At 43.0% G+C, this 23,858-nt stretch overlaps 1 protein-coding gene across 1 annotated transcript in view; it reads left to right on the forward strand.

The window, feature by feature from the left end:
* Positions 1 to 3,338: 3,338 nt before the first annotated feature.
* ALG6 (ALG6 alpha-1,3-glucosyltransferase) overlaps positions 3,339 to 23,858 on the forward strand; it is a 41,302-nt gene continuing 20,782 nt past the window's right edge. The window contains exons 1-5 of the mRNA XM_084784529.1: positions 3,339 to 3,434; positions 7,579 to 7,783; positions 17,379 to 17,463; positions 21,078 to 21,167; positions 22,164 to 22,252. Of these exons, the coding sequence (XP_084640655.1) occupies positions 7,702 to 7,783; positions 17,379 to 17,463; positions 21,078 to 21,167; positions 22,164 to 22,252 (346 nt within the window). The 5' untranslated portion in view covers positions 3,339 to 3,434; positions 7,579 to 7,701. The remainder of the gene's footprint in view (positions 3,435 to 7,578; positions 7,784 to 17,378; positions 17,464 to 21,077; positions 21,168 to 22,163; positions 22,253 to 23,858) is intronic.

The raw sequence follows: 23,858 nt of genomic DNA on the forward strand, positions 1-23,858 counted from the left end.
TCCTAACTACTGTCTTATTTTGCTGTTAATTTAAAAGTATGGCCTAATAAATGTTTATTATTAGGCTTATAGTTATTACAGTGTTATTATTTAACCTGCTTTCATAGTCAATAAAGACACAGGCACCTGATATATTTTAGAATAGCCTTATCACTTGGGACATGACAGATATTGACTCCTAAGCTACCTTCCATCATATCCCAGCCTCCATCCCAAGCCATTTTCTTCTAATAATTTCTATTTGGACTACCTCCCATCCACAATCTCAAAATACTTGCTAAGTTGTTCATCCAGGCCATTTCTTTCCATGTGGAACTTCAGAGTTTCTCCTCTGGCCCATGTGGCTCTTTCTTATCCCCTGGTGATTCTCTTCCTCTGTTTTCCTCCTCTGGTAGCTGTCTGCTTCTCCTTTCCAAGATCCTTCTCTCTCAAAGCCCACAAACTTTGGCCACACCCACCCCATTCTGCCATGCTGAGGTTTAGGCCTTTTAATCAGCCAATCAGGAATCATTTCTTAGGCAAGGTTACAAGACTTACATGTCTATAAACTGGATTTGCTCAACAAGTTTGCCATATCTTATCTTTTTTTTTTTTTTTTTTGCTGATGGTAAAATTATCATTCAAAATAGATTTATTTGGTCTCTGTTATTTATAGGCATGGAACATTCAGAGTGGAAAGATAGTACCTACTCGATAAGAGCAGAGGCAAGTATGTAGGTGGCAGTGGTGGGGCAATGCAGCTACAAATTAAAGGATTTGACATTCCTTACACTATTACTTCAATAAACAGTTTACCAACATCATATTAAATACTAGGTTAGAAACTATTTGGCTTGAGAGTTAGTAAGAGGGCATTAATAACTTTTTATCACTTTGAAATCATACATTTCATACTCACATTTCTGAATTATATATTTTATAATCGTTACTTGTTTAAATGGCAGCTTGTTTTTTTCTTCTTCTGGTCTCAGTGGGATATAACACAGTGGTGCTTCATTTTTCTTTTGGAAGAAGGTGAAATTCAGCAAAACATGACTTTTGGTGCATCATGCATGGCTCGTATTCCCAAGATGTTTCATATGAACCTGCAATGTGCTGGACTATGCACAATACGTGTAAGCATGCTACAGACTTCCTCAGCTCATCTTTCTCCTCGTGGGTTAAACACGTATTCACTCAACTTCAGCTTTCTATTTTCCTTCTCCATTCGCTCTCTCCTTCTTCAGCAAATACAGACATTTCACCTAGCTTTAGCTCCAGTGTCTTCCTAGGTTCTGACCCACAAGTGGCATTCAAGTATTACTATTCCGTTGTATTGATGTTGCACCGTTCATGACAGTGTAGGAACATCTTTCAAGTCAACTCCAAGCTTCCCAACTCAAAACCTTGGGAACCATTGCATGACTTTTTTTTTTCCTTTTCGCTTCACTTTTCCTGCAAACTTACCTTACAAAGACCTGTACACATCCCCTCTTGCATTGGCCTTTCCTAGTTCTCACTGTTGTCTAACCGTGCGATCTCCACCTTTCCCTCTGACTCAGGTAGCCCTTTGTCACCAATGTAAGTTTTCTCTAGCCCAGCACTGTATACACTTGACTCCCTGCTAAATGTCACTTAGTGAGCCCTCACTGATCACGGAATGACTCTAACACCACAGCCTGGAGCTCAGAGTCCCTCACAATGCTACCTTTCCTCTTTCATTAGCCGTCATGTAAGCTGTGGGAACTGTTCTGCACTTTTTCAGCTGCCACAGTTTGCATGTCAACCATTTCTATTGTCTAGGTTCAGATCCCCCATGCTCTTGGTTTTATCTGCCTGTGTCCAATTTTCCTTTCAAAGCTAAGATGCCTCATCCAGGAAGAAGCATTTCCTGGTAGTTGATAGTTTACATGGGGCCCAAGTCTTGTCTCAACTCTGGTGGGCAGTAGTGTGTACTCAATTCCTTTTACTCTTTTCTATTTTGTATTTTTCATGACAAATGCTCTTTCAAGAGAGTTAAATTTTGTGAGAGCAGAGACTAGGTTATAGCTTGTCATATTTCCATGGTCATTTGTTGTTGTTGTTTTTCCGAGACAGGGTTTCTCTGTGTAGCCTTGACTGTCCTAGACTTGCTTTGTAGACCAGGTTGGCCTCAAACTCACAGTGATCCACCTGCCTCTGCCTTGAGTGCTGGGATTAAAGACGTGCCCCACCATGCCCAGCTTTCCATGGTCATTTTTAAAAAAGGCTTATTAATGTATGTATATGCGTGCTGTATTTGCATTTAGGCCCAAATGACAGAAAAGGCCATCAGATCCCATTCTAGATGGTCATGAACCATCATGTGGTTGCTGGGAATTGAACTCAGGACCTCTGCAAGAACAACCAGTGCTCTTAACCACTGAGCCATCTCTCCAGCCCTCCAGGGACTTTTTCCCCCTTTGAGATAGGATCTTATGTAGGCAAGTCAACTTATGTTGCAAAGACAGATAGACATACTGGGAGTTCACTGGCAAGACAGTGTAGTCAAACAAGTGAGCTCCAGGTTGTGTGAGAGACTTTGTCTCAAAAAATAAGGTGGGGATGGATAGAGGAAGACACTAGCATTGGCTTTTGGCCTCTTCAGGTACACACAGGTAACACATAGGTAACAATTGCACACACACACACACACAAAGCAGTCCTAACAATAGTCAAATATTTGTCTTTTCTTACATCGGCTTTGGGGTCTACAGAATGACACACTTCAGAAGAAGGGTGTGCGGGAAGGAGAGGAATATTATTTTTGGCAAACGTGGGAACAGGCGATTCAAGTTGCCTGATGGGGCATGCAGTGTCTATTCTGGGACTGAGCTGTTTTTTGGCGGGTCAGGGACAGGGTCTTGCTATGTAGCTCAGACTGACCTCTAACTCCCCATCGCCTCAGCTTCCTTCTGTAGGGCTGAGATAGTCATCACTTGAGGCATAGGCTCAATCCTGAGGCTCTAGAAATGTTTTCTCAATAGAAGCGACTTCCCAGCTTTACTTTGCTTAGCTCCAAGAAAGTTGGCGGGCTTGGTGGCTTGCTGAAGGGCACTGGCCCAGGGGAAGACCGGCCGCCCCGGGGTGCGGGCTAGCTAAGGGCTCGCCACTGCGAAGCGGGGAGGAGCCGCCCCTCACAGGAATCCGAGAGCTAAGCAGCCGCTCGGGCCTTGGCCGCGATCCCAGGAAAGAGGAGCAAGGGGCTTTCCACCTGCCCCTGACCTAACCCCGGCCAGGCTTCTCGGGTTCCAGGGCTTGCTCCCCGCCTCTCTGAAGGCGGCAGCCCCGCCTTCCACGCCCCGCCCCTCCATCTGACCACGCCCATATCCCCGCCCCTTCGCCTTACGGGCTCGCTCCCGTGAGGGACGCGGGAGGCGCGCGTGCTCCGCGGGCGGTGTGTGTGCGCGGGCGCCGATTCCGGGGTCCGGCGGCTGGTAAGAGCTTGGGGTTGCTGAGGTCAGGACCGGCAGGCTTGGGGAGGTCCCGGCAGCCGGCACGAGCAGGCGACGTGGGGACTCGCCGTGAGGCCTCGCCCAGCCGCGGGACCCTCAGCGTGCGGCCGCCCTGCAGTGGTGACGCGGCCTGGCGGGAGCGGTCCCGGAGACCCTGTCCTCACCGCCCTCGAGTCTGTCCATCCAGGAGGCGGGAGTCTCTCGGGGCCCTGGGCAGCGAAAAGGTAGCAGCCTGGGACTCGTCGGGATGTGCCTGCTACCTGCGCGTGGCCTCCTGAGAAAGTTGCTGAGCTGCACTTGCAGGTGGCACAGCAGTCACAGTTAAAGGGGGAAATAGCCGGGTGTCGTGGCACTGGGCGGCAGACCAGGCGGATCTCTGGGAGTTCCAGACCAGCCTGGTCTACAGAAGCGAGCTCTAGGCTAGTTAGAGCAAAGTAAGACCTTGTGTTTCAGTGGATAACCACATAGGACTCAGGAAAGTTACTCTCCCTTTCTCTAGCCTCCCTTTTCCTACCCCCCTCCCTCCATCCCTGCTCTTCCAGGTCCGGTGGGTTCCTGCTTTTCTGCCAACCCAAGTCTAAGTGTGGCAGGACATTGAAATGACTGGGGATAATCTTTGCTTGTTTGGCATGTTTGCTGGCAGTGACAAGTGAATGTCACTTTCTCCTAAACTATTTTGTTGGAATAACTTGCTTGCAGAATCGTAATGACCATAACTGTACTGGAAATTGTTGCTTGCCTGTTTGTCACCTACTGAACACATCTTTTTAGTGTTACTCAGTTCAAATAACAACAACATTCATAGCATCTTACAATACCTCTCCAGAGAGGGCCCCTCCTCATCAGCCCTTCCCTGAATCCCCGTAATAATTTTTTTTCTTCATTTGTAACACCATACAAGTGTGTGGGCCAGTTTATTGTCTACGCGACAAAAATCTACTCATTTGGGAAGAGGTAGTTTCAGTTAAGAAAATGCCCTTTCCGGACTGGCTTGTGAGCAAGCAAGCCTGTGGCACATTTTCTTTCTTTCTCTTAAAACAAAACAACATTTTTTTTTTTTTTTAAAGATAGGATTTTTCTGTGTAGCCCTGGCTGTCTTGGAGCTCGCTCTGTAGACCAGGCTGGCTTAGAATTCAGAGATTCGCCTGCCTCTGCCTCTAATGTGCTGGAATCAAAGGCTTGCGCCACTGTACTTGGCTGCATTTTTTGATTGATGAAAGAGGGCCTACGTTACTGTGGGCAGTGCCACCCCTGGGCAAGTAGCCCTTACTAGTGTAAGAAAGCAGGCTGAGCAAGCCATGAGGAGCAAGCCAGTAAGTAGCAACACCTTCATGGCCTCCGCTCCAGTTCCTGCCTCCAGCTTCCTGCTTTGTTGGAGTTCCTGCCTACCTTCCCTTCATGTTGGACTGAACCTGGAAATGGGAATGAAAGGAGCCCTTTCCTCACATGGTCATGGTGTTTATCACAGTGTAGAAACCCTGGAGCCTCATAATCTTTAACTCAAAATTATGTGTGAGAATGTTCTATGTTGTGAAAATACAGTTCTGATGGCAAAAGACACTAGGAAGAAAATGAGAGACGGCGATGGCGCAAACTGGGAGGGAATTTTAGTTTGGGAGGGGTGGTCTTTCCGAGGGATAGCTTCATGGTGGAAAGTTAGCAAGGAGCTGAGTTTGAAGGACTGAAAAGAAACTGAGCTTGAATGACCTTCACAGGTTATCCCAGAAGAAAGATGGTGTGGCAGAAGGAGTGGCAGGAGGTGCAGCCAGCGGTTTGATCATAGAAGGCCTATGTCTAGGGTGTATTGATTTTAAGTGTGTAGCTGTAAGAAAGATGATTTTGATGTTTTTTTTTCCATGTTTATGGCCTGAAGGCCCATCCATTTCATTCATCAGAGAGGCTCTGCAAAAGTGCCGATACGTCTTAGTGCTTGGGAGACCCTGAGTAAGATTTGGAAGACACTATAGAAACTAGTCATTTATTCTAACTCTTAAAAGTATCTGTGGGGCTGGGGAGATGGCTCAACCGTTGAGTGCTTACTTCTGTTGTAGAGGACCTGAGTTTGATCTCCAGCACCTGTGTCAGGCTGCTCACAACTGCCTGTAATTCTGGCTCCAGGAGATCCAGCACCTCTGGCCTCTGAGGACACCTGTACTCTTGTGGACATATGCATATACAACACAACACACACACACACACACACACACACACACACACACACACACACACACCACACACAATGTATTTAAGCTACCCAGGAATTAACATTTCAATTAGAAAGGTTTTTTCCTTTTTAAATTGGTTTTTCGAGACAGGGTTTCTCTGTGTAGCCCTGGTTGTCCTGGACTCACTTTGTATGTAGATCAGGCTGCCCTCCAACTCACAGAGATCCACCCGTCTCTGCCTCCTGAGTGCTGGGACTAAAGGCATGCGCCACCATGCTTGGCTGAATTGTAAATTTTAAATGTCCTAGTAGAAATAGATTATAACGTTGCAAGTCTGACTATAATGCAGCATGCTGATAGAAGAGACTTTAGTACAGACTAAAAAAGTATCTGAGTGGTTTATAGTGGTCTCTAACTTGTGCCACATGCAGAGTCAGCATTGGGAAGTGATTTAACTTTAATTTTCTCTTTATCTTGCCTCTGAGATGGCAGGTTGAGGAGCAGTCAAAGGACCAGAGGAGCAATGCAGTGAAGAGAGAGAGAGAAAGGAGCTAGGCACATCTTTAATCCCAGCATTTAGGACAGAGAGGCAGGTGGATCTCTTGTTAGTTCAAGGCCAGACGGGTCTACAAAGTGAGTCCAGAACAGCCAAGGCTACATAGAGAAACTGTGTCTCGAAAAACCAGAGAGAGAGAAAGAGAGGGTGGGGGGGGAGTGGGGGGAGAGACAGAGGGAGAGATTGATTGTGTCATTCAAGCCATAAAGGTGAAGTCTGTAGCCCCACTCAGTGCTTAGAGTCATTCTACCTGGGCTCCATTAGTTCTGGCATTGCTTTTGATATTTAAAAAAAATCATTGAAATGTTTTCCAATATAGATTTTAATAGTTTCATTTTATTTATATGTGTGTGTCTGTGGCTGTGCAAGTGTATGCCAAGTAGGCCAGTGCACACAGAAGCCAGAAGAGGGTGTCAGATCCACAGAGGGAATGAACTGTGCCCCTCTCCAGGAGCATCCCGCACACCGAACTGCAGAGAGAGTAACTTAAGCCTAAGAGACAGATCGGCCCAATCTTCTTCAGAAGCTCTCAGCTGACTTATTTATATTTGTTTTGAATACTGATATTTTTTTCTGAAAATGGTCCATAATTTTCCAGAGGAAAGTTCATTTTTGTCTTTTTTTTTTTTTTTCCGGTTTCCAGTCTGGCTTGGGATATGGCTCTGTGAGCACTTACCTCTTCTACTGTCTGAGAGACTCTGGGTTCTATCCCTAGGACACAGGGACAATAAAATACAACACACTATTCAACCTGAAGAAAAAAATAGAAAGGATGAAGAAAGAACTTTCTAGGTGGTAAATATTTATTATCACTTATCATCATTATTATTATTATGATGATGACGATGTTTCTTTTCTAAGATTTGGGTTGTTCTTATTAATTTGCCTTTAAAAATTTGTTTCCCTCCCATAAAGAGTTGCTGTGTATGGTTAGTGTACAGATGGCTTGAGAGAAGGAAGTAAAAATAAAACTAAATGCAAAGACAGAATTTCTTTTTTTCTTTTTACCAGAGACAATTTACCCCTTCCCCCTGCTTTGTGGTCTCTTTGCTCTTGAGGTACAGTCTCAGTATGCTATCCAGGCTAGCCTTGAACTCATGTCTTAGCCTCCCAAGTGCTGGAGTTGAATTGTAGGTGTGTGCTTGTAGGTGGACATGCTGACGATGGATCGTGGTATCCGCGCTGTTCGGACAGGCCTTAGCCTATCTTATCTTTAGACACATAGCATCTGGTTTCACAGAGAACCGCCTTTTGCAGTTTATTTTCAATCCTGCGGGTAAGGAGCCCTCTGTAGCTCTCCTAGTCCCCCACCCCGCAAACCTCCCACTTTTCTGAGTGGCTTCATGAGTTCATTGCTCCAGTGCTGTTTTAAGTGTTGCTTCTCTTTTCTTTCTACTCGCCACAGACACAATCAGTTTTCCACCCAGAGATGGTGACGTTGCTCTGAAGGAGGAGACAAGTGACTGACTTCAGAGGAGGGAGCATTCCGGCCCTGGCCTTTGTCCCCAGCCCCCAAATTAGAAGAACTATGGAGAGCTGGTCCTGGATGACAGTTGTGGTCCTCATGGGACTCACAGTGCGGTGGTCGGTTTCTCTTCATCCGTACTCAGGTAGTGCACTTCTCCTGTGTGAAGACTGGTGAATGTTCCTCTGAGCAGCTCGCTTTTGCTTGTTTTGATGACGGTTCATAGGTTTTGACTGAAGTAGAAGAATTTGAGTTTTTATTGTTATGATTAAGAAAATACATGTAGCCAGGCGAGGTGGTGCATGCCTGTAATCCCCTCACTCCAAGATGCAGAGGCAGGTGGATCTCTGTGAATGTGAGACCATCCTGGTCTACAAAGTGAGTCCAGGACAGCCAAGGCCACACAGAGAAACCCTGTCTCAAAAAACAAACAAACAAACAAACAAAAAAAAAAAAGAAAGAAAAAAAAAAGAACAAAAAACAAAAACCCAAAAGAAAAGAAAAAAGAAAAACAGCCATCAAGAAAATACATGTATCTAATTATAATAAAAAGTGTAAGAAGTAAATATACTTTGTAGGGCTAGAGAGATGGCTCAGAGGTTAAGAGCGCTGTTAGTTCTTCCAAAGATCCTGAGTTCTGTTCCCAGCAACCACATCACAGCTCACAACCATCTATACTGAGATCTGGTGCCCTCTTCTGGCCTGCGGGCACACATACAGGCAGAATAAATAAATCTTTAAAAGTATATATACTTTGTGATATGATAAAACAAAAAAATGTACTCTAATTTGGATGAGATGTGATTATGTCTTGAGCTAGTCCTTGCAGATGGCCTTGGAGCCAGAGGTTTTCGCTTGTTGATGTTTATGGTAGAGAGGCACACACAGTGCTAGATCAAGAGAGAAAAGAGCGGTGGAGAAGACTAAGGCTGAACCCAGTGATGGGATCAGATTTAACTCTGCAGGCGGCGTGTGTTCAGTGCATTGTTGCAGCTACCACACATGCTAGGAGCGAGAAGTACGAAGTGAATATTGATGTCACAGCACAGTTTCAGATAGACAAGAAGCCTTTGTAAGGTCTCACAATTAAGATTTACTTATGTTTGAGGTGCAGGAGTAACTGAATGACTGATGAAAGTGCACCAGAACGGACTTCAGGTAGTATGTCTGATTTAAGGGTTCGAGGGATCAACCAGAATTTGCTAGGCAAATGGAACAGGTACAGTGTTCTAGAGAGTGCAGGCATGCACAGAAACATAAGAAAATACAGTCATCAGTATGTAGTGCTACAGTGACCTAAAAAACTAAAACATGATTATGATTAAAAATGGCATCAAAAGGAATAAAATTGGGAGGGGAAAAATAACCAATGAAAATTGATCGTGTCTGTGGAGAAATAGCCTAGGGAGAAAAAAAAAAAAGTCCCAAACCAAACCAAACAAAACAAACAAACAAACAAAAACCCAAACAAACAACCACGATGTAGCTCAGCATAGCCATTTTTTGGAAATGACTTAAGTTTTGGTTATACATATCTAGGCAAATTGGGTTATATAAGACTTACCTGGTAATAAAAAAGACTGTAGGAAACAGATCGGCGGTAAAGAGACAGAATAGCCCTAGTAGCAGTGAGAGTGTATTCCAAGCGTTTACTGATGCTTGGTGCTGCTTTCTCTAGTGTTTACAGTAACCACTGAAGATAGGGTGCTGTCTCTGCAAACTCAGAAGGAGACAGTCCTGAAGAGTGAGTAGTTTGATACTGGACCATTTCTTCTTAGCCTAGAATTATCATTTGCCTGTCCTAATAAATCTAAACATCATTTGGAATAAGAAACAAAGTAGGCTGATGAGATGGCTCAAGCAGTCTGGGTTTAGTTCCTGGCAGCCACTTGGTGCCAGGCTGGAGCTCCATTTCCAAAGGGTCCAGCGTCCTCTCCTGGTTTCCATGGTCACCGTGTACATGCAGTAAACAGATAAGCACAAGCAGGCGAAACACTTGTACACATAACAAAAATTTAAAAAAAAAACGAGACAACTAGTAAATGATGGCCGGGTTCACGTGTGCTGTCTTGATTCCAGTCAGTGCTTTTGTGACTGTTCTGAGGCTTCTGAGAAAGAAGAGGACCTGACCAAGACAGCTAACAGGTGGATTTGTATTATGATGGTACAACTAATGAGCCATTGTCATGGTTCCGTACATGCACAACTTTTCTTCTGCCACTGTCCCTCAGATGAGTTTGTACTGGTGGGGAAGTTAAAAGTCACTTGACTGTCCTGCAGTAAGATGTGGGCTCAAATCTTAGGTATCTTATCTATTAGTTGCCTAATCTTGGGGAAGTTATTTCCCTGAGCTTTTATGTAAGGTAGGAATGCCAATACATGCGTCAGCAGATTGCTTAAGGGGTTGTTAGTTCAAATAATAACATATGAACTGTGCTTTTTTAATGTAGGAGTAGAACCGGCACATGGCCATGCCTCACCTCCGTTGATTATCACATTAGATTATTTAGCTCCAATCCCAGCACTCAGGAGGTAAAAGCAGGAGGGTCAGGAATTCAGGTTTATATGAGAGCTTGTCTAAAACAAAACAAACAACAACAACAACAACAAAAATTAAACCCCCCAAAATGTCATTGTTTGCTGTGTAGCCAAAGGGATGTCTTAGTAAAATTTTTGTTGTCTGATTTGGTTTTGTTCTTTTGAGACAAGGTTTCTCTATGTAGCCCTGGCTATCCTGGAACTCACTCTGTAGGCCAGGCTGGTTTTGAACTCACAGAGATTTGCCTGCCTCTGCCTCCTGAGTTCTGGGATTAAAGTTGTGCCCCCTCCCCCCAGCCTTGGTAATTATTAAGGCTTTAATAATAATAAAGAATGATAAATGCTATCTTCCCTAGAGAAAATAACAGCTTGGTGGGCAAGATAGGTAAACAAATATATATCATATTTAAATGAAAATAAAATGACTACACTTGGAACACTTGATATTTTCTAATTCATATGAGAAAAATCTTGGTGTGTAATATTTAAGTAGATTCTAAAAGATTTTACTAGGCAAAGAATGGTTGAGAAGAACATTCTGGTACAAGAAAACATGACGCAAAGCTGAGGCTTTTTTTTGAGGGGTGGAAGACTACAGAGCGTGTGCATAGACAAATGATTCAGGCTGACAGCTAGCCTAAGATCATACTTGGTTTTAAGAGCTAGTTCTAGAAGCATCCTGGAATTTGGAATAGGGTGAGGAGGGGCAAGTGGGATTCTGTATGTGCGGTGGCTACTGCACGCTTACCAAATTTATATTGCTTCATGCAGCTGGTTATGTGGTTCAGGCCAACCACCAGGCAAGCATAGGAGAACGAAGGAGGCCTTCATAGGAGCCACGTAAGACTCCTAGGTGCCCATTCATAGCAACAGAACTTAGCAGCTTCTGTAAGTTAGTGAATGGAAGGCTTGTGCTAACTGCTGTGCTTTCTGCGTATGCGCTGGGGATCCGAACTCAGGTCCTCTTGCTTGTGCAGTAAGCACTTGGCCAACCAAGCCTTCTCCTCAGCCCAGAACCTTTTTTTTTTTTCAATGCTGGAGATGGAACCCAGGGTCTCACACATGCTAGACCTGTACAGTGTCACCATCCATCTCCAGGCCCGCATTGAAGAGCTGTGACAGGAAGGAAGCTAAGAGAATTAACCCATGGGGATGTCTCAGGAATCAGGAGCACTTGCTGCTCTTGCAGAGAACTTGGGCTTAGTTTCCAGCACCCATTTTGGGCAGCTCACAACTGCCTGTAAGTCCAGTTCCAGGAGATCTCACGCCCTCTTCTGGCCTCCAAAGGCACCTACATGCACATGGCACATACACACATTCATATATATACACACACACTCAAGGTGTGCACACACACATATAATAATAAATTAATCTTTAAAACAGTTTTTGTTGCTGGGCATGGTGGTGGCTGTGCAGGCCTTTAATCCCAGCGGGAGGCAGAGGCAGGCTATTTGCTGTGAGTTAGAGGCCAGCCTGGTTTACAAAGTGAGTCTAGGACAGCCAGGGCTCTGTTACACAGAGAAACCCTGTCTTGAAAAAAACAAACAACAAAAAAATGGTTTTAAAATTTTAAATAGATGTATTTTAGTTTCCTTTTAGTTTATTTTCTTTTAAGAGTGTAATTGGGAAGGAGCTGTTGGAGAGGTAAAATAAGTTTTCCTTCCTTCTATGTTTCCTGTTAGAGCACCCGTAACAAAAGACAAGTTAACAGATTTGTTTGGTATAAGCATTCTGTGAAATGGGAGCCTTCATAAGGAAGTGCAAAATCAAAGAAACAGGTAAACCTGACAGCTTTGCTCTGGGTCTGATAAGACTGGGCAGGTTCAATCCTTGGTGCCACCTAACCTAGGTGTGTTGATACATAACAATTGTCTTGGCTCTGGGGAGGAGGAAGCAGGGGCATCGGGAGTTCAAGGTCATCCTTGGTTACACAGAGAGTTTAAAACATGAACTACCCAAGATGCTGTCTCAACCTCACCACCACCACACGAAAAGTCAGAAGGGAGGTTCTTTGGGCCTGGCCTTCCAGTTTGGGTAAGGATACTCCAGAGCACTTCTGGTTTTTTATTTTTTTATTTTTTATTTTTTTTATTTTTGGTTTTTCGAGACAGGGTTTCTCTGTGTAGCCTAGGCTATCTTGGACTCGCTTTGTAGACCAGGTGATCCGCCTCTCTCTGCCTCCCGAGTGCTGGGATTAAAGGCATGGGCCACCACCGCCTGGCTTCCAGAGTACTTCTTGCTTGATGGTCTTGTGACCTACTTCAGGGAGAGGTCAGAGAGCCCTGTCTGAGCCTGCCATTTCTCAGATTCCATCAGCTTCACCTCTGCGTTGTGTCACGGGGCTGAACTTTGGGTAGCATGTTCATATTCCCGTCACACTGATGTACAGGAATTCAGGTTAGCTTGCTTTAGTTTTATTGAGTTATTCTTCCTTTGAAATGTGTATACCAGTTAGGCATTAAATACTTAAGTATTTATATACATTATTATATTTTAATTTACTTAAATACATTATTATAATTTATCTTTTTCTGAACTGTATTCCCATTGTGTTTCTAGTGTTGCTTTTTCACAGGACTAAGAGACTGTTGCATTGAACAATCTATGCGGAATAGGCAGGTTGTTATTTAATGCAAGTTTGTCATTCTTACAAAGATTTACAAAGCCTCTTACATTTTAACAAAAGTATTAGAAGAACCCTGGAATTGAGGAAGGCTACTTTGTATTTGTTATCTCCCCCACCCCAAGTCATTTAAAAGATCAGCTTTTGCAAAATACTGATTAGGAAGCATGACAACATGAGATTTAATTGGTTGGTTTTATTTGGCTTAACCGTTACTATTCATCAAAAACAAGAGGAGAGAGGGGTGTGTGTGTGGGGGGGGGAAGTCAGCTCTTCTCTTAGGGTGTTTGAGGCCTGACTATAAAGTTGCCCTGTCGACAGACTGCTTATTATTTCCATTTAAATGCCATGTTGAACAATTTAGCAATTAGTGAACATTTTCAGTGCTGCGCAATCCCATTTTCCTGGTAATGCGACACAGTTGAGGCTCTGTAAATGTACGCTGGTGTGTTTTCTTTGCACAGTTCTGAATCTCCTGTGGGTAAGCTTGCAGAATTACTCACTGTGGAAGGTATCCTTTTGCCCTTGTGAGTGAAGCTCCCACAGGCACAGTTGGGCTGTCCTTCTGGGTTGCTTTGAGGGCACTTTAGCAGTTTTAAAAACTTAAGTACTAATTTCATAGCCAGTGTCAGCTGGATTTATTGAAGTAGGCAGACGCTGGGTAAGAACTTGTTTCCCATCCCTGAAGAGAGTCGTTACCCATTCTTCTGTTTGTTAGAGAGCGGCATAAATCCCTCCGCGTCCACCACCCGGCTTCCGGGGCAGTTTCAGGAAATCTAGATGGTTTGCTCATTTCTTTTTTTTAGGTATAGGACATTTCCTGAAATCCTGTCTGACTTTATTATCCCAATGGTACTGAAAAAAGAAAAAAAATTAACTCCTTTTGTCTTCCCAAAGAACCTTTATATATTCAGTGCTTGTATTCATTGAGCTAGATTCACACATGTAAAAATGTAAATAACACATTGAAGAATTTTTTTCCTTTAAGAAATTATTAGAAGAAACTATTTCTCTCCTCCTGTTGAGTTTGATTGAGTACATTTTAAAATGACTACATGCCTAACATGATGCTTACTTTAATTTATGGAAAACAATTTTTTTCTGTTTCTATTAGGAAGTAGTATTGCCATACGACAAACATGGTAGTAAAAGTATACATGTATGAGAAGTCAGTAATTAACCATTTATATTTTAGTTGGTAAGGAGAGGCTCATGGGGGATTTGGGATTTGAAATGATTTTGATTGCACTTTCAAGGCAGGGTTTGTATAGTCTAGGCTGCCAAGAATGGCTTTGAATTTGTGATCTTCCTGCCTCTCTACTCCTGAGTGTTGGGATTGCAGGCATGCACCACTGTGCCTAATTTGTTTTGTGTCAGGGTCTCTCTATGTAGCCCTGGCTGGTCTGAAGTAGACCAGGCTGGCTTTGAACTCACAGAGATGTTCCTCCCGAGTGTGCTACCATTCCTAACCTTTGAAGTGGGTCTTATACTACACTCAACTCAACATTTTGTTTCTTTGTTTTGGTGTTAGCCTTGCACATGCTAGGCACATTCTGTCACTAAGATATCTGTAACTCTGAGGTGATTAATTTTTTTTTTTTTTTTTTAGTATGTGTAAGTGGAGGTGTGAGGACCACTTCCAAGGGTGTGTTTTCTCTTACTGCCTTTTTGAGGGAGAATTGCTCTTATTGTTTCAGGATAGCTGGCTTACAAGCTTCTGGATGATTCTGTCTCTGCCTCCTCTCTTGCTTTAGAGACCCTGGGATTACAGATGTGTGTGTGCTACCACAGTCAGCTTTTCATATGGGTTCTAGGGATGGAATTTGGACCAGCGTGGTTTAGTGGCAAGCACTTTACCTGCAGAGCCCTCTGTGGTCCCCTGAGGTGATTCTTAAAGACAGCATACATGACTTGGTATAAGATATGTATAGAATAGTCAGTAAACAGAAAAAACAGAAGTTTGAAGTGCCACATACAGTAAAGATGTTTGGGGGGCAGACAAGAAGCAGAAGCAGTATTCAGACAGCCTTGGCCTAATTAGCCTGTCATTGCAAATGGATGGTGAGCATGCATTAAGTCGGAAATGAAGGACACACATTCTTTGAATTAAAAGCCTTGTGGTGTCACATTAGCTACCTCAGCGTCTTTTCACTGGGACTCTGTCAGCTGCTGTTGGGAGGCACTAGGTGAACACATCCCGAGGAGAGAAAGATGAGTCAGCATGGCTCATTCTGAGAGGCAGGGGAGTTGCACATGTGCAAGTGTGTTTGTACTGTGGGTCATTTCTTGTGCCCGTTACTCAGCGTACATGTATATACAGTGTATAGAGCTGTATGTATATATATTTCTTGTTATTACAGATTGTCTTCTTAGAAATTCTAGCATTCAAAGAACACTAGTAGAACAGAGCTAACAGATGAAAACAGCTTTATTAAATTTGGAGAAAATCTGGATTAGATTTCAGTGAGCAGGGTCTGCAGTGTGGTGCACCTTTTGGCTAGGTTAGAACTCTGTATGACTATTTAGATTTCTCCCTAATTTGTTGACTTAAAATCCTGTGACTGTTGTACTCTGCTGGGCTTTCTCACAGTTTAGTAGACAACTGCTTGTTAAATAGGTGCTTACTATTTGATAGATGGAGATTTGTCATCAATGTGGGCATGACAGGGAAGGAGTTAAGAATGGGTTTTAGAGGCTGGAGAGATGGCTCAGTGGTTAAGAACACTGGCTTGCTCTTCCAGAGGACCTGGGTTCAATTCCCAGGACCCACATGGCAGCTCACAACTGCCTGTGAGTCTGGTTTCAGGCGATCCGACACCCTCACACAGACATACGTTCAGGCAGAACATCAGTGTACATAAAATAAAAATAAACCATTAAGAAAAACTTACTCTTTTTAAAAAAAGATTTAAAAAAAAGCGTCTAGAGCCAACTTGCTGGGTTTAGATCTAGAGTCTGCTTTTACTTCTTGAATGATTATTTTCTCTTTTCCCAGCCTTAAAGTAGGGAAATAATAATACTTTGTTTATAGGATTATTTTATGTAGCACTAGACATACACTAGGCATACATCCTCTAATAATCTTTAGTTATTAAAGGTTTAGTAGCCCTTAATTAGAGCTTTGAAGAAAAAAATACAAGCTTTTTTTTTGTTTAAATAAACATCTATTTACTTCTTTATCGTGTGTGCATTACTTGGCGTGTTACGTCAGGACGGCTTCGTAATTGGTTCTTACTTCCACTGTGTGGGTTCTAGGGGTTGACCTCAGGTGTGGCGACAAATTCACTTAGCTGCTGAGACATCTCACTGGGCTTTGAGGTTTTATATAAATCATTTAATAGTAGCCTGACCCTTATCAGTACATAGCCTTTGTTTAATTCTGTGTTCGACCTTAAGTTTTTTATTTTCAGTTTATACATGCAGATGATGGTAGTTAATTTATGGTACTTTTGCCAAGTATTTGCATTGTTACTGTTCTTATTGCTGGGACCAAATGCCTGACAAGAAACTACACCGAGAATTTATCTGCCCCCCAGTTTGAGGGCCTGGCCAGACGCTGTGGGGAAGGCACAGTGTCAAAGAGTGGGTAAAGGCTGCTCATGCTGAATCTCAGTGGGGAGAGGAGAGGACTGGAGGGGGCTCTGGATAGCAAGTCAGGGCCCTGACCCACTCCTTCACGGCTCCAGCTCTGAAAGCTCCCACAGCCTTGCAGAACAGCTCCTCCAGCTGTGGACCAGGTGCTCAACCATGAGCCTATAGGGGACATCTCATATTCAGACCACAGTGTTGGGGGCAGCTTTTCTCGTCAAGAAAAAGTAAACATGGTGGCTGGCAAGATGAATCTCTGAGTAGAGGTGCTTGCATACCTGCTAGACAACTCGGGTTTCGTCTCCGGATCCTGCAAGGTGGCAGGAGAGACCCCCTCTTGAGAGTTCTCCTCTGATTTCTACATGTTTTACATACACACACACACACACACACACACACACACACACACACACACACACACACTCCAAATGTTGTTGGTTTTGGTTTTGTGTATTTATTTGTTTGTTTGAAACAGTCTCACTATGTATTCTTGGCTGTCCTGGAACTTGCTCTGTAGACCTGGATGGCCATGAATTCAAAGAGATCATCTTGCCTCTTCCTCCCCAGTGCTGGGATTAAAGGCGTGCGCAACCACAGCTAGCAAATGAAAACTGAAAAAACAAAGCAAAGCATCAATCATACATGCCCTGTACTAACAACAAACCGAGTGGTGCTGCAGTGGCCCTTCTTACTGAGTGTCTGATGTGCTAGGTGCTGTATTGGGTGTATACATCTATCGGATACTTGCTGTAGCAGGTCTCTGAGTAGACTGTGGCTCCTGAGCTTAGGGAGGGTAAGGAATTTATCCATCATGTGGTCACATGGTGACTCGCAGTAGGGGTTTAGACCTCATCTCTGGTTTTGGTAACTCCTGCATTCTTTCCTTAGCTTGCATTGCCCATGTAATATAGGACATTTTTATAGGGGGAGAAATCCATACTAGTATGCCAAAAGTTCATTATTAACTTCTTTTTGTTTTTCATTCTAGGTGCTGGAAAACCACCTATGTTTGGTGATTATGAAGCTCAGAGACACTGGCAAGAAATTACTCTTAATTTACCAATCAAACAATGGTACAGATAGTTTTGTCTTGGTTTTATTGTTTATCATAGCTAATATAGATTATACGATGGTATTTAAAAGAAAAACACCATTTTTTTCACCTCTTGCTATGATACTTTATATATAGTCTTGTATATCAGATCTCATCTTTGAAGTTTTATAGCCCTGAAAATTATCCATACACACACCCAGTTAGCTGGGGTATGCTACTAATCTAGAACAGGGGGTTGGACTCATGCTACAGTGTTTCTGTGGTGGTTGGAGGACAGCTCTGTGGAGTTGGTTTTCTCTTTCCACATTTACACAGTTCCCAGAAATCTAACTTAGGTTGTCAGGCTTTGTATAAGGCACCTTTACCCTCGGAGCCATCTTGTCAGCCCTAAACTAGAAGTCTGATGTAAGAACACTATATATTCTGGAAACCTCTCTGGATGGATACCCATGAGTAGCATCATGAGTGGACAGTGTTTTTACCCTTTTCCTTTATCTATACTTTCTTCACTAAAGATTACTGTGACATCAACTTACTGTAACATCATCAGCATACTGTGATATCATCAGCTTACTGTGACATCATCAGCTTACTGTGGCATCATCAGCTTACTGTGACATCAGCTTATTGTGACATCAGCTCTAGGTTGAAACAGAAAGGTCTTGGCGATAGTAGCTGGCTATTTGTGTGGAGCTGAAAAGGAAAAAAGGAGATTGGAATTTGTTTTCAACTGAAAAATTTACTTCTGTTCCTTTGGCCACCTCTGAGTACGCTGCATCTAGTGTGGGTCCTGGCACGCTGCAGACCCCTCTTGAACATCTCTTGCAGGGGGAGTATTCATTTGTCCTCTCCGTAGTGTAAGGAAAAGTCACCCTACCTGTCAGTGGTTTCATGGTATGGTTTATATGGTCTTCTGTTTTGTAGAACTTAGAACACTGTAGAAATTGTTATTATTCTCAACCACTGAGACAATGGTAACTAACCTTAGTTTCATCTACACATCTCTCTGGAAGTTTCACCGAGGGTCTCTTAGAAATCCTAGAGATGTAATGTCAAGAGTGTGACCAGAGGTCAGATCCTAGCTCTGTTCTTTGTTGCTGTGACCTTGGAAGATTATTTAACTTTCTCTTCCAGTTTGATCACTTGCAGAATGGAAGTAACCGCCTGCATATTTCATTGGGTCAGCAAGGATTTATAAGGCATTTTTACACGTTTTTCCTTCTTAAGAGTCCTCACCACTTCCCTCTCTTTACTCCAAAAGACAACCAAGAGTCCCTTTCTGCTTTCATGCCTTTCATGTTTCTTAGCCAATGAGCCCCGCCTCCAGCCCCACCTCCATGATCCCTCCTTTCTCTCTTCTCTCCCTTTAAGAGCTTTCCTCCTTTTGTGTCCCCTTTCTAGTTCTGTGACCTACACCTTTATATATATATAAATATATATAAATTTAGAACCCACGTATGGGAGAAGATGGAGCAGCAGCTGAGAGCCACAACCTGATCTGCAGGCAGAGAAAAAGAACTAGGCTTAGCTTGGGCTTTTGAAACCTAAAAGCCCTATCCCTAGCAACACATGTCCTCCAACAGCGCCATACTCAGTCCTTCTAATCTTACCAGAGTCCATTTCCTGATGACTAAGCATTGAACTATATGAGCCTGGGGGAGCCATTCTTACTCGAACCACTGCACTGTACATACTAGCAAGGACTCTACCACCAAGCTACATAGCTGTCTTCTTTCAGGCTTTCTTTTTCTTTACTCCCTTTTAGATAGTGTAAAAGCAACTCTCATTCTCCTGGGTCAGTTGTTGTCTAGGAGGCTTACTGCCTCCTTCTGCTAACTTAGGCCCAGTCCTGGAGGCGTCTAGCCAACGCACAATCTAAGCCTAAAATGTTTAGCCTCTGAGACTTAATAAGCTCACTCTTATGTGTTCTTTCTGAGCTCTGGGCTGGCTGCTTCAACTCTGCTGTTCTGGCTCAAACTCCTCTCCTAGCTGACGTATTCAATCTGGCTTCTCTCTCCACCCAGAATTGCTCAGCTTGGTCTCAAATTAACTCAACAATCTGCTCTAATCTTCTGTCTTCATCTGAGTTCTCTCTCTGCAACCCATCTCTCTATTACTGTCCTGGTAAAACAGTCTCTTCTCTCTGAAAAACTGCCTCTTAAGTAGCTTTCTTTTCACTCTCTTCTTGTGAGTTAGGTGTATCCTGTTCTGTCAAGTCTTCTCTGATTGTAATCTCTGCCACTTAATTAGACATCACTTTCAAACTTGATTGCTTCCATCTACAAACTAACTTTACCTTTGTTTGGGATTAAAGGCATGTACTGTCACACCTGGGTCTAAGCTTTTCTTTACCTGATACTTGCTCTATACCAGCCTGCAGCTCACTCAGAAAAGACATTGCTTTTTAGTTTCTAGTGCAGGCCACACACAGGACTCAGGAAGGAGATGTGGATGTTTCTGCTGGAGCATATAGCTGCGTCCAGCTATACCACACCACATTGCCCGTACCCGGATCGCTTGGCTCCCCAGTATGCTTTGAGCATTTTACTAGTCCTCAGCTCTGTACATACCTACATTTAAAGAAGGGCAAATCTGGGTATAAAAAAATAGATTGCTTGATGGAGATCTCTTTAAAAGATGCATTTTAGTTTGTTGTATTTGCTTCCCCCTACCCTAGCCTCTCCTGATGCTCCCCTTCCTCAGTCTCCCCCATCTTCATATGTTTTGTAACCAAGTCCACTTATGCTGCCAGCATGTGTTTGGGGCGGGGTCCCACTGAGCGTAGGTATCCAGACAACTTTCCCTCCCTGCCCTTGCAGCCATCGACTAACTGCCGATGGCTCCTCAACGCAGGCAAGCGGGATAGAGCCTTCCCCTTGACGAGAATCTTGTTGAGTGCTAACTCAAGTGTTTAAGTTGGAGAACTGAAGGCTTGCGACCCATTTGAAGCAAGATTATAAGTGATTATTTGCGGGCAATATATAGTTTGGCCTGCATTACCGTAAATCGCTCCCGTGCCTGAGAGTAAAGTGGATGGAAGAAGTTGCTTAGCTACAGAGAACACAACTAAGAAATGCATTTATGTAGGCTGAATTTCCCTTTTAGAGACGCAGTGGTTTGTTTGTTTGTTTTAATTCCTTCACCTCTCTAACTGGAGGAACCAAGCACCTTTATGGACTGTAGACCAGGTTTTCCCCGCTGGCTCACAGACCCTTTCCTATAGTAGCACTGAGTTGTACATGCTAGCTGAGTTATTTTCAACGTTTTTGTCAACCTGCTCGTTCCATGAAGTCTTCCTCTTTCTGTGAGCCATATCTTTACCTCTTCTTTGAAACTCTCTTTGTATTTTTAAAATTATGCATTAAAAGTGCTATTCTAATTTGTTACAGTGTCAGATACAAATTGTCTTTGCTGCATGTATTTTGTTGCATGAGTATAATTAATTTACTAAGTCTACTAAGAATAAAGTAACAATAAGTTGCAGGCACCTGGGGCAGCCCTGTTTGTATTCGATGCCATAAAGGGATTATTGATATCTTAATTAGTTAAACCATTAAGCTTAATTTTAATTAAATGCCATGAGATGTTATATCTTGAATATTGATAATGGAATCGTGCTTTTTATTTTTCCAGGTATTTTAACAGTAGTGATAACAATTTACAGTACTGGGGATTGGATTACCCACCTCTTACGGCCTATCACAGTCTCCTATGTGCATATGTGTGAGTTCTTTTCTTAATATAACTTAATACTTATACCCTAAGACACAGCATGATGTGATTTATTTAAGAGTGATTGCTTGTAGCTTCGATCATATTACAAGTTTAAGAACCACTAACAGGATTTGAACATCTCTGTACTGCTTGTGGTGGACAGGCAGGAAAGATTGCAAGACAGATTTGCTGTGGAGTAGAGATATTACCAGTGACTGCACATGGACTGCTGGGCAATGTTTATACAAGACAGCTTTCCTTTCCCTGGAGTAGCCGAGTGAGTGAGAACTAGCGCCAAATGGCTTCTTAACTGGCCTGCTGAGGTAGAACTTGTGATTTACTGATTGAGAATTGGTGCTGCTCCTTTAAAAAAAATTTTTTTTTTAAATTAATGACGTAGTTTATAGGTGAGGACTTCTGTTTGGTGAGGACCCCGTTTACCTCTGTAGCACAATTTCTCTTAGACTTGAAGTGTGTCAGCAAAAATTTGGGGAACTTCTTCACTTTGTCATGATTTATTATTTCATAGTTTAACTGTTTCATGTTTTATAAAGTAACTCTTCGTGAGTTGAAAGTAAGCACCTAAACATCACAATGGCCAGATAATCTAAGGGTATTATACGATTGACATCTTCATTTATCACTAGTAATGGTTTAATTTTATGTAAAATTTATGATTGATATGTTTATTAAAGCCGTTATAGTAACTGAAGAGTTTGTAAACAAAGTATGTTTTGGAAATGTGACATCAGATTCTCGTTTACTCTAGGATGGTGAGGGTCAGACATCTGCATACTACATGGTTTTATTGGAAGATGAGCAAGGCAAATGAGATGCTGTCCCATATCCTCAGTGAATGTTACACGAATAAATACAAGGAGCAAAGCTTCAATATTTAATTCTTAAAAGGCAGCAGACAGTTCTTAAAGTGCTGTGTGTTCTCAGATGTCCTAGTTACTAAAGCTCAGAGGAATAACGTGTGTGTGTGTCTGTTTTGATTGGCAGGGCAGAGTTTATAAATCCGGACTGGGTTGCTCTCCACACGTCACGTGGCTATGAGAGTCAGGCACACAAGCTCTTCATGCGTACCACAGGTAAACTAGTACGTGGCATTGGGTCAAAAATCAAGTTTTAAAAAAAAAACAACTTGAGCAAATTGATAAAAGTTGTTTGTTTTTGAGACAGTGTCTCACCACTTAGCTCAGGCTGTCCTAGAACTCACTATGTAGACCAGGCTGGCCTTGAGCCCACAGAGGTCCACCAGCCTCTGCCTCCTAAATGCTGAGATTAAAGGCGTGCACGACCACGCCCAGCTGCTGTTCTAGCGGCTTTGAAATTTTTCAGTTATGCATGTGTATATACATATGTAGGCTTTAAACCAAGAGTAAAGGAATGTTTCTGTGCATTTCATTTTCATTTATCACTTGATCCTGTGAGCACCCAAGTGAAATGAGTATCTCACCCTCTCTTATTTTAAACTGGCAGTTGCATGAGGCCAAAAACTTGCCTTAGGTGAGATAGTAAGAAGCTGAAGCTGCGCCCGTTCATGCTGTTGCTTCCGTTCCTGATCCCAGGTTCCTTCACTCTTTCTTAGGCAGTCCTTTCAGGGTGCTTCATACATTGTACTGTTTGCACGTTAAACAGTCCACTCAAACACCCGCTCCTCCCTGAGTGGTGCTGGGGATTAAGCAAAGGACCTTAAAGTGTTAGTCAAGCCCCTACCACTGAGCTACATCCCAGCCTGCCAACAATGTGTACTGAGCATCGTGGTGCACTTCTCTAGGAGGCTGAAAGTAGTAAGTTTTGATTTCTCTAAAAGCATGACACAACCAAGCATTTACTCTAGCCTGCACCTTTCCTTGTTACAGAATCTCGGGCCCAGGAGGTAGCCTGTGTAGTCTGTCTGCCCTCTTCCACATCTCTGCCCCTCCACTGAACCTTTCCTGACCTCATTCTCAGAATGTACCCTGATTCCTGCATTTTCAGAGTCACAGCTTTTAAGGCACCCCGTTCTAATTTCAGAGAGCACTAGGCATTAAAAACTTCTTCCTTTCAGGATAGTAGACTTCTTGGATAGCAGTGCTGTTCTTTGTTCTAAAGCGACTGCACAATAAGCAATTATAAACTGCTGTTTCTTTCTCTTTTTGATTTGTCCCTGTCCCTGTTCTTTTGTCCCCCAGGATCCCGTCCCTTCGTGTATATTCCCAGTTTCTTCCTTGCCCAGGCTTCTCAAGCTGTTTATTTTATTTTGTTTGTTTGTGAGACAAGGTGACAGGGTCTTGTCTTGTCTTATTGTCTCATGGCTGGTATGGAACGCATTATGAAGCTCCAGGCTTCATCCTGCTGATTGGTAAAATAATGTTCACGGGACACCATGCTAGGCTCTCTCCGATTTCTTTCTATGCATTAACTAGTAAAAGTTTATCTAGTTTTATAAATAGTAGCACTACAGATTTTTCTTCGAGTTGTTGTTTCTGAGTAGAACATTTTGAGTGTACAGACGTGAGAGAATATGCTATTTGCTGTGCTTTGAGCATTCATTTGAAGCTCAGGTCAGAGCAGCAAGACAGTGACTTCGTCATTGTCTCATTGATTAAACATATGACTTTGTTAGAGAAAAAAGTAAGAGAAGCGTCTAGTGATGCAGCGTTCATTATAATCAAGCATAAGCAGAGCGAGTGGAAAGGGCTAGGCAGTGTC

This window comes from Acomys minous (genome assembly GCF_964271855.1).
Source record: "Acomys minous genome assembly, chromosome: 6".
NCBI classification, from domain to species: Eukaryota; Metazoa; Chordata; class Mammalia; order Rodentia; family Muridae; genus Acomys; species Acomys minous.